The 11,604-nt window shown below is 39.6% G+C and overlaps 1 protein-coding gene across 1 annotated transcript; it reads right to left on the bottom strand.

Annotated features, from left to right (window-relative positions):
• Positions 1 to 5,116: 5,116 nt before the first annotated feature.
• Positions 5,117 to 6,058, bottom strand: LOC101632191 (olfactory receptor 51G2). The gene has a single exon (XM_004683142.1). The coding sequence runs from the start codon at positions 6,056 to 6,058 to the stop codon at positions 5,117 to 5,119; it is 942 nt and encodes a 313-aa protein (XP_004683199.1).
• Between the last annotated feature and the right edge of the window lie 5,546 nt (positions 6,059 to 11,604).

Genomic DNA, 11,604 nt, shown 5'->3' with positions numbered 1-11,604 from the left:
GGGGCTGTAGAGGAGGATTCTTTGAAGGGGGAAAATTGCCAATGCATAAAATTACTTTTAAATAGGAAGCATTCTTGGGTCAATGTGATCGTCAGGTATATTGGTGACTAAGGGAGTTTCAGTTAAATTATAGGCACAGAGAGAAGTGAGTTAATTTCCCCCTAAGCCTATCAAAGAGCTTTTTAAAAAATATATAAATTCTACAGTTAGAACCAAGTTAATTGTGAATATGGCCCTGAAACATTTCAAACAATAATATGAGCCCCTATGCATAATGAAAGTGAGATTTTATTCCAGTTGAATAATTTGATTATATGCTTAAAATGGTAATTTTTGGATCACAAATATATGACAATTTTTTTTTTGCATTAAGCTGAACAACTAATTTGTTTCTGTGGCCAAATTTCCCAGGAACAGAGGAGATTTCCTTGAGATAGTAAATAGAAGTTGTACGTGTATACAAAGGAATTCACAAAAATTTTCTAATTTAAAACCCCAGAAATGCCCTTCCTGGTGGCACAGTGGGTTAAAGCACAACACTATGAAGAGTTCCCCAACCACTGCAGTGTCCGTGGACACTCCTTGTCCAGGGAAGTGACCCACATGGCACAGCAGACCTCTCCCGGCCCACCTGCTACTCCCCTCAGCAGTGTATTTCAGTAGATCTGCCTGTTCTACTCCTCACTCTGTCTCTGGTGAACCCTCTCACCACTCCCATACCCACACACACACACCCCTCTGGCCAGTTCTTGTATCATAAATAAATAAATCTTAAAAAACAAACAAACAAACAAAACAACTCCAAGACATTTTGCATATAGGTTTCAGTTCCTAAAGTGGCCTCTAGAGGGCCCCATTTCCTTGCAGATGCACTTCGTATACCTCTCTTTTAATCACTTTTCTCACCTTTTCTCTTTCAATCACTTTTCTCCTTAGCAAAAATGAAACTTTCATATTTATTGTTACTATTTGTTATATTACCAATAGGTCCAATATAAAATTACCCATTGAATTTTATTTTATCCATTTCCTAGGTATTTTAGATGTTCTGATTTCAAAGCTGTTCTGGGTGTCTACTCTAAGACTGCCCTTTTTCCCCATTTGCCTGTGTGTGTTGGGTTTTCTGCTTGACTTTTAGCTCCCTTGGCCATTTGATGCAGTGGTCAATGTAAAAATTTATTATGACTTTCATGCATTTTTATAGGAAATATTGGAATCCCCTTTATGAACATGAATAATATATGTTCAGTGAAGAAGCCGCATCAGGATAGGGCTGATAGGACAGTGGGGAAGCTGTCTTCGTTTTTCTTTTACACATAGATTTATGAAAATTCACTTCTACTCAGGGTCACTCATGACCAAGCATAGTGGACCAAGCAAGTATTTTGATCTGAGCCACCAGCTTCCTGCCCCCCATGTCTAATTCTACTCCTGGCAGGGAGAGAGAGAATGTGCACCACTTCCTGAATTGCGCTCATGCACAGATTACTTCATGATTCTGCTTTGCTCAAACTGCCTTATGTAGTTAAAATTAGTTATTTGATTTTCTTACACAGCACATTCAATTTTTTCTTTTTTAAGATTTATTTATTCATGCATACAGAACTGGGGTATAGGCCAGAGGTGCAAGGGCAGTGAGAGGATTCACCAGAGACAGAGTGGGGATCAGAACAGGCTGACTGACGAAGTACACGCTGAGGGGAGAAGTGGGTGGATCAGTAGAGGTCTGCGGTGCCATGTGGATCAGCTCCAGGGTAGGGATTGAACTCATGCTGAAATGGCCTTAGCTTCTTAGTGCTGTGCTTTAACCCGCTGCACCACCAGGGAGGGACCTTAATTTTATTTATTTATTTTTTGCCCAGTATTGCTTAAGCATAAGACATAGAGTGTGTGGCCCCCATGTAAATAAAAGCAACAAAACATAGTCTGACCATCCAGTTGGAAAAAAGTTTTGTTTTTTTTTTCAGATTCCAAGGCCAGCATTGCAGTCAGAACCTCTCCTAGCTTCTGTATTTGTGGCATTCTTGTGTTCCATTATACCATATCTCAGTGTTGTTAATTTTAATTTTCCATTTCTAAGTTTATTGCTGCTAAATAAGTATCTCTTGGTTCTACCACTTTCAACAGGATAAAATACCAATATGATGCAGAAGTCCAGGAGTCATAAGACATATCTAGTTTCTAGAGATCTTTTTCTAGAACAAAAATGAGCCAGTGTATATTTATTAACTAGGATGGTGTTGTATTTTTGAATGTATATTTTAATTATTTGTTTATATTCTTGATTATTCTATGCTAAATCAAGGATTATGTTCAATTTTACTTCTTCTAGATTTCCTTTGATTGTCTTTTAAAATTGGCAGACTTGTATCTGTACTTTGTTATATGTGCACTTCAGCTTATCATGCTTTATCCAATTAGTTAATTGATTTGTTCTCTCCATCACCAAAGCGTAAGTTCCTAGACAGTTGGCCCTTAACATCTAATTCAGTGCTTACAAATCCTTATCATCTAACTCAGTGTGTTGGAGAGGTGGATAACATTTAATGTTATTTGTATATTGTTGATGCTACCACTTTCTATTTAACTTCAGTTGTTTACAATGTTTTTTATCATAGAAAGTAAACTTCAAATACATTCTTTTCACTTATATGAGGAATAGAGAAAAACCAAACAAAATTTAATGCTGCTACTATAGGTAAATGTATTGCCCAAGAACTGGTATCTGGTATCTATAATTATCTTTTAATTTTAACTTTATTACTTCATTAAATATCTTATTACATCTAAACTTTATTCCAACAGCCTGATGATAAAATTAAAAAACTGTAGAAACCATTTTTTAGTAATTGAAGGTAGCTGGCTGTCAATGATAGGAATTTCCTGCCTTTTTGAGGAAGCCTCTAGTTATGGTATTATGCCACCAAGATGCATAAACCTCATCTTAGATATTTATGTGAGTTTTCCTGAATTCCCTTCAGCAACATTAATCCTTTATGTTATTGCCAGCCTCAAGGGCAATATAAAGGAATATTCAGGAAATAAGTTGACTAAGTTAGCAGCTGTACCACTCCTGTGGGCATTTTATATTGCTGGGAAACAAAGAAGTACTATAGTACACAGAAAAAATGCTTGCATACATCCTTAGGGGCAAAATCTATAAGGGAAATTATAGGACTAGAACATCAAAATCATTTGGTGGTGGGGAAGTGTTAATTTCAAAACAAATGCTTTTCCTTAACTCCTCTTTCTCCCAGTTAACTCTTTAGCAGAATCTAGTTCACATATAGTTCTTCTATTAATACTTTGCTAACACTGTCCTGCTCATAGTAGAAAATATTTATATCAGAATTGTGTTACCTTTCATAGGAAATGCATTTATTTTGGACAAAATAATGCTTCCCCTCCTCCACCAATATTTCACCATCCTAATCCTACAAGCTTGTGACTACTAATTTACAGGGAAAACCTAATTGTAGATGCAGTCCAAGTACTGACTTCTATCACATAATTCCAACAATCACTAGTCTTTGATTATTTAAAATGTTGTTTGACTGTTCCAAATTGTCAATCTCAGAGATACAGATAGCTAAACGTCTTGTTTTTGTATCTCTTGCGCCGAAACACTTATGTGGAAAAAGAAGTACTCAGTACATATTTGTAGGTCAGTTTGTGAATTCAGGAGTGACCATCATGAGACAAAAATACTTTCCTTAGCTCTAAATCTTGAAAATCTCCTCTCACAGGTCTGGAATTATGTTGTGTTGACCACCTCATGTCAGAGCACACTCTCACTCTCTGAGTCATCTATTTTCCTACTGCCACCATCATGCCAGGCCCAAGGACAAGCTGCAGTGTCTGCAAGAACTTCACTGTCTGCTTTGATAAAGGACAGGGAAATTACCTTTCCTAGTACTTCTTCCCATTTTCACCCACTTTTGTACCACTGTTCCTTATTTTATAGATCTATTGGAACGCCCTTCTTTTAAGACTTTTAATATCCCACTCCACACTATTCAGAATTTTGCCCTGCCCTTGTTATGTTCTCTACCCTGCCTTCACAAGCTAGAGAGCAACAGCAACAAAACAATCCTTCAAATAGTTTCCTCAAGAGGCTTCCCTCTCTCACCTCTGCCTCAGCTTTGCACATGCTGTTCGTCCAGACTACTATCATCTTTGACTGCATAATTCCTGTATGTCCCTCAAAGCTGACTATTGTGTCAACTCAGGGACACCTATCTTGAGACTCATTTCCCCACCTGAAGGAAGATACCTCTTTTTGGCTCCTCCATCAACATTTGTTTTCTTGGAGCATTGCAGTTAACATGTGACTGTGTAATAAACGGTACCAAAGTTCAGTGTCTTAAAAATATTGATTTTGCTTACAAATCTACCATTCAGATCCCCTTCAGGGTAGATTTATTTCACTGGAAAGCAGTGGGAGAGAGCTGAAGGGAGAGGGCTGTAATAATTCAAAGGCTTGTTCACTCATTTCCTACTATTCTAGTTAAGGTTAAGACTTTTGCTGGACCCACTGGCTGGGGCATCTGCATGCAGTCTCTCCATATGGTCTGGTTTCCTCTCAGCATGTTGGCTGGGTTGAAAGACTATGCATTGAGTGGACTGGATTGTGGCATAGATGGATATAGAGATAGAGATAGAAGGGAGGGAGAGACAAAGAATAAGCGGCAAGACATCAATAAAAAACTTTTCAGCTTTTCTGATTTAGACTTGGATGCCTCACACATTAACTTTGACAACATTAAAATCATTGAGCAACAATGTCTTATCTAGATACAAGGGGAGAAGAAATAGAGTCCACTTTTAATGGAGCAAAGGCAAGTTTCTCCCCCATCAAGAGGGTGTAAAAGTGAAAAAATTATGTGGGATTCAAAATATTTACCTGGTCCTTTTTGGAAATATGATTTGCTACATCACATACCCTGATGTCTCCCCCAGCATGTGAATCCGATAAAATCTGTGGCTTCCTGTTCAACTCACATACATTTGCTGAACAAATAAACAACATTCTCCTCTACTTCATGCCTGTTTGATTTATAGAAGATAGAACTGTGTGGGTACAGTTAATAAAACAGCATCTTAAAAACTAGACCAACTAACAACAGAAGGCACGGGTTACTCGGTCCCGGATCTGTTTGGTCTTGACACTATAGACAATGGGGTTCATCAGAGGGGGAACGAGAAGATACACAAATCCCATGATCACCTGGACAAGATGCGGTGCCTGCTTACCAAAGCGGTGGATAACGGACAGGCCAATCATGGGAGTGTAGAAGAGGAGCACCGCACAGATGTGGGAGACACAGGTGTTCAGAGCTTTGAGTCTCTCCATCCTGGATGCAATGGAGAGCACCGTCCTCAGGATCAGCGCGTAGGAGAACAGGATGAGCAGTGAGTCTATGCCCACTGTGGACATGATGACAAACATGCCATAGATGCTGTTGGCTTTGATGTCTGCACAGGCTAATTTCATCACTTCCTGGTGGAGACAGTAGGAATGTGAAAGCACTGGGGAACGACAGTAGGGGAATCTTTTGAGCATGAAGGGCAGTGGGAAAATGAGTGCTACACTACGGCCCAGAGATGCCAAGCCCATTCTGCCAATGACAGTGTGGGTGAGAATGGAAGCATAGTGCAAAGGGCGACAAATGGCCACAAAGCGGTCAAAAGCCATTGACAGCAGCACGGAGGACTCCAGAAAGGATAAACAATGAATGAAAAAGAGTTGTGTGAAACAGGCATCATGACCAATATCTCGTGCCCCAATCCAGAAAATGCCCAGCACTGTGGGGAGGGTACAAAGAGAAAGACCCAGGTCCGTCAGAGCCAGCATGGACAGGAAGAGGTACATAGGCTCATGGAGTGAAGGCTCTGTTTTAATGATAAGGAGAATTGTGCAGTTGCCCAGGATGGAGAGCAGGTACACAAGGGACAAGGGGATGGAGATCCAGATGTGCAAGTGCTCCAGCCCAGGAAGGCCACTCAGCAGGAAGGTGGAGGAAATTCTGCTGCTGTTTTCTAGGGATTCTAATTTCATTGTGTGCAGAGAGAAAGGGGGAGTTGGATCCCCTCCAATTTTCTGAATTGAATCAAGGAAACCTAAGGATGGTACCTGGAAAGAAAATAAAAATAAAAAGATTAGAAACAGCTAGACCTAAAATTGTACATTTCAGCAGAGAGATCATCCCCCCCTAGTTTTTAGTTCCTTCTAAAACATTTTTTTTTTTTTTTTGAGATTGCTTTTGTCTTCTAACTTTTATGGGAGAATGAAGATGTGGAATTGTGAAGGGACTTGCTCTGGCTATCTGACTTTCAAGAACAAAGATGTGTGAGTTGCATATTGTATGTAAACTCCTCTGCCTTTTTTACTCCCTATCTGGACTCTTATCAATCAGCTTCTTACCCTCTGGGCATTTTGTAAGCTCAGTCAATGGGAAACACCTAGGAGAGGTAGGGTCTGGGAGACTGCAGAGTTCAGGCTTGTTCCCAGTTGCTGGTGGCTGGACACTGCTTGTGTTCTGGGACTGAGGACCACAGCCTTTATTACAGTATTTCTACTAGACCATTTCTTGGTACCTGTAATTAATTGCTCTTCTTGCTTTTTAGGCTAATTGGTGAGAACATCTTCAACCATTCCATTAGTTATACTTAACTTCTCCTACCCCTAATTAATTAAACACTCTCATAGCTCTTTTTCTGCCAGGACCTTTACTGACATTTCAAACTTCCTCTTGATGTCTTTATTTTCCCTCTCTTACCTTATTTTCTTTACTATTTCTTTTACTTTCTTCCTTCTCCACTTCCTCCTTTTTCCTCTCTGTCTCTGTCTCACTCTCATTTTTATTTAACTTCACCAACAACATATAAACCCTATTCTTAGATACAGACTAATCCTTCACTCCTTTTCCCCTCTGATCTTCTTGCTATAAACACCTAATCTGATACTTGCAAGTTATAATTACTACTCCTCTCACATAACTTCAGAGGGAACAGGAAACTGCATGAAGGGAGTCTGTAAAGTTATTCTTGACCACAGTGTAAGATAGCAAATTCCTGATTCCCAAATCCAACAGCAACTGTTCCCCAGACACCTATGAATTCAACTGCTTTGAACAGCAGGGAAGGCTGAAGCAATCTCCACGATGGCCACACCCCAATCACAGGCCCATTCACTGGCCACACCCCAATCACAGGCCCATTCACCAGCTCCCACGAACAAAAGGCTACCCTGTTGTCCTCATTCTTGTACAGATGGGGAAGTGACAGGTAAGGCCATGTGTTGATGTAGGTCTCCTGACTCCCAGGTCAGCGATCTCCCACTCCCAATTCATAATCTCAGCAGAATGTGAGCTCAAAAGGGCAGAAGGGTTTTGCTCTGTCTACTTAGTAAGGAAGAGCTGACAGTGCAAACTGGCATGCAGGAGGCACTCAGTAATTTTAGGCATAAATAAGAGTTTTTATTTACTTAGCTAGTTTTCATTTGGTGCATAGCTTATCTCCTTAAAAAAAAAAATCCTTTGAATAAAGATCTATACAGAGTAACATGTTATTGATGAGGAAAGGTTTGGACACATTTAACATTTCTAAGGTCAAAGTGTCAGGAAATGGTGAAAATTTGAAATAAGCAGTAATTTTGCTTTAGATTCCAGATTCTAATTTTTAGATTCCAAACAACCATTACATTTAGTGACTCCATAGAGGATAATCCACTCAACTAGCAGCAGCAGCAGTTAACATAAATTTCAACACTTAATAGGACTTCAAAAGAAGTGCTGACTCTAAGCTGTATTAATAGACTTACTGGAGACAAACACACAACTATATGCATAGACATTTTTCTTTCTTATTCCAAATATCAGTACAATTCATAGCTGGTGCCACTAACTCACAGCCATGTGAAGGCCAGATGGGATTGCATGCTGTGTTTCTCAGCTTCTGCTTTGTCTGTGATCAGCAGTCACCACATGTTCATCAGAGCAAACTCAGAAGAGCTGTAATAAGGTTATCTGTTGAGGATAGGAAGGTTATAGGATCATTAACATTTTAACTCATAAAATGTAAAGCAGAGAATAATTTTGAAATGACTCTGTAGTAAGGTGGTGACAAACTATACTACCTGATTAACATCTACTATTTGCCAGGAACTATACCAGGAACATTGTATATATAATAGCATTTAGAACTCAGAGAACCCTTCAAGGCAGTATTATTATATCAATTTGCCAAACGGAAGATTGGAGAATGTATCTACGGTAATACAGCCCCATCAGTGGCAGAATCTAGAATGCAAACTTAGCTTTCTGGGAAAGCATATTCTGTAAATATATAACTGTTTAAGTTAACAAATTCAGGCAGTTTTTAAAGTTGAGACAGATTCTGATTCTGCTAACTTTGTGTCTGAAGCCAACGTCTAACTACTGGGCCATTCTAACTGAGCACATCTCATTTCATGCACGTCAACTTACCTGCTTAACTTTTCTCTCTCCTTGTGACTAAGCAATAGCTTATGGTTGCTATCATACCGGAGATAGCTATCTTGGCAGGACACCAACGAAGTAAACAGATATTAGAAAACTGCTGTCTCTTTTCATTGTACTAAAAGTAGTTTGTTCATCCCATGAAGTTAACAAGATCTGCCCAGGCAGACACCACCTTCAGCCTGCACCTTTCACTGCCCTTCCTGTGTCTTAAAATACTTTCTCTCTCTTCAGAACTCAGCTTGCACATTCTGCAACTATCTATTATCATCACAATTTAGCACAAAACACCTGCCCCATAGATCTATTCTTCACATTCCATAGCTAAGATGCAGAAGCTCTAGAAGGTGAAAACTAGAGGCTTTGAATGGAGAGACTGGAGAGTGGATGTTAAACAACCTGATTTTTATGCAACTGACTGAGGTCCCTTCTGAGATGTTTTTAAGTGTCTTTTATCAGTTCTTTGCCAGAACTGCCTCCCTGGGCTTCATTATATCAGACCCTGGGGATAAGGAAAAGCAGAGAAGAGAGTGCTCACATGAGAAGTCTAGATGGGAATCCCAAAGGCTGCCATACACTTGTCGCTGTGTAAAGAATCTGGTGAAAGTTTTGGAAAGCTCACAACTCCAAGAAAGCAGAGTGTGTGTCATTGATAATGCTGTATGTCTGGTGCATCCTAATGAATAGTTTATGTACATTGGCTGTGACTGGGTGGTCTATAGAACCACACATAACATAAGCAGTGTGGCTGTTCCCCAAAAGATTAAAATGTATTTTTCTAAGGGCCTCCTTGGTGGCCTAGGGTTTATTCTCAGGGCTATGTCTGCTGCAATCTGAGTTCCATCACCAGCCAGAGAGCTGACCCCCATGGTGCAGCAGGCCTCTCCTGTCTCACCCACTGCTCCGCTCAGTCAATCTACCTGTTCCTGCTCTCTCTGGTGAATCCTCTCATACCCTCAACCCCCCCCCCCCACATCTGGCCTATACTCCATTTCTTCTAAGTAATTCTTAAAAATTTTTTTTCAGTGTTCACTCCCAGTAATTTTTGGTTACAATTACAAAACTAAGTTCTTTTTTCATTGAGGCAGTATTAGTGTGTGACTCTGTATATGTTTCAAGCATAGAATTTCTCACTGAAGCAGCTACATATCTCCCAACATGCCCACCACTAAATGTGCAGTCACATATATTACCAACCAGTCAACTCCGAACTGCTTGCCTTCCCTTGTCCTTTAGAAACCACCATTATGTTGTCAGACTGTAAGGTTTTATTTTGTTTTCTTTATATTCCACAAATGAGCAAAATTACAGTGTTTTTTTTTTTCTTTCAGTCTTACTTTATTATCACAATACCCTCAAGGTGTATCTATGTTGTCACAAATGGCAACAGCTCATGTTTTGTTAATGATTGAGTAGTATTTCATTGTGTCTTTATACCACATTTTCCAATCATCTACTCTACGATATTTGAATTATTTCAAATTCTTGCTTATTGTGAATAGTGCTTTAATAAATAAGGGTGCTTATATCTTTTTGAATTAGTGTTTTTTCATCTTTCTTTGTATGAATACCTTGAAGTGAAATTACTGAATTATGCGATAGTTATATTTTTAATTTTTTGAGCAATATCCATATTGTTTTCCATGATGACTACACAATTTGACAGTCCGAACAACAGTGTGCAAGAGTTTCTTTTTCTCCACATTGTAGGCCAACACCTATTGTTCCTTGAGTTTTTAAAATTAACCATCCTAATAATGTGAAACAAATTTCATTGTGGTTTTATTTTTCATTTTCCCAATAATAAATGGTTATAACATCTTCATATTTCTCTTGGCCATTTATATGTCTTCTTTGATGAACTATCTTACAAAACTAGTCAGATTATATATGTTGATAAGAATGAAAGTAATTATGAGACATTATCTATTTTCTCAGAAACTGTTTCCTAGGAAGTACTGTTTTTCACTCAGAAACTTATCTATGCTGCTTGAAAATAGCATAGATATACTATGACTTTTAAAGGTCTGGCTTAAAAAGTGCTAGAAACTGTGGGATTTAAAAATTGAGGCCCCATTCCCTGGTGGTTAAAGCACAGGGTTAAAGCACAGCACTGAGAAGCTGAAGCCGCTTCCGCATGAGTTCGATTCCCGCCTGCCCTGGAGGAGACCACATGGGGTGGCAGACCTCTCCTACCCGCCCGCTGCTCCCCTCAGCAGTGTACTTCGTCGATCTGCCTGTTCTGCTCCCCACTCTGTCTCTGGTGAAGCCTCTCACCTTCTGCATCTCTGGCCTGTACCCCAGTTCTATATGAATAAATAAATCTTTAAAAAAAAATTGAGGCCCCCAAAACCACATATTCTAGAACTAGGTAATGGCAGGAGACATCATTCCTCCAAATTAGTGCAGAGCTAATATTCTTACTGGGAAGACAGTAAGGCAGGAATAATGCACTGGTGAAACACAGCTGTCCAGTGTCCATAGACAGCTCCCTGGTACCATCATGCAGGCCACTGGCTACCAGGTGAGGGTATCAGAGGTGATGATAAAGATGGTATTTATGTTTAAGCCTGCAGCTCTATCTATATGGCTGACAGTTACACTAGAGAAGGTCAGATTCATATTATCCTGGTGCAGACAGGCAAATGAGTCAAAGACATGCCCATAGTAAAAGCAGCAGGAGAGGAGAAGAGTTAGGCTCTTGTCCTAAAACAAATTCTGCCTGTTGGACTCTGAAAAAAAAAAAAGAACAGTGAAGTCTGTCTCAATAAACAAGAAATGACATCCCGGTGGTCAAGACCATGGTAAGAAGAAACTCTGAGAAGGAGGAACCATGATGGAGAACTATGTAAAGCAAGCATCTGTAACAATATCACAGTGACTAAACCACAGGTCATCCAGAGCCTAGGAGATACAAGCAGGGCCAATAATTAGTCCCTGAGGTGACAGTCATAACTAACAATAGTAGTAGTATTGGATAGAGCAGGAAGGAGAGTAAATGGGAATGAGCATTCTGGCATATAATTTCTCTGAAATTCCCGTTAGAATGGAGCTGTGGGTGATGTTATACTATTCATGAAAGACTCCAGGCTCTTGGCCTTGGAGA

The sequence above is a fragment of the Condylura cristata genome, unplaced genomic scaffold (assembly GCF_000260355.1).
Source record: "Condylura cristata isolate star-nosed mole 26May11 unplaced genomic scaffold, ConCri1.0 scaffold00015, whole genome shotgun sequence".
Lineage (NCBI taxonomy): Eukaryota > Metazoa > Chordata > Mammalia > Eulipotyphla > Talpidae > Condylura > Condylura cristata.
Note: the sequence above shows the minus strand (reverse complement) of the source record. Positions and strands in the feature narration are given on the sequence as shown.

What these genes read in the sequence shown, in the direction of transcription:
- LOC101632191 (XM_004683142.1), bottom strand. Translation starts at nt 6,058, where the DNA reads ATGAAATTAGAATCCCTAGAAAACAGCAGCAGAATTTCCTCCACCTTC.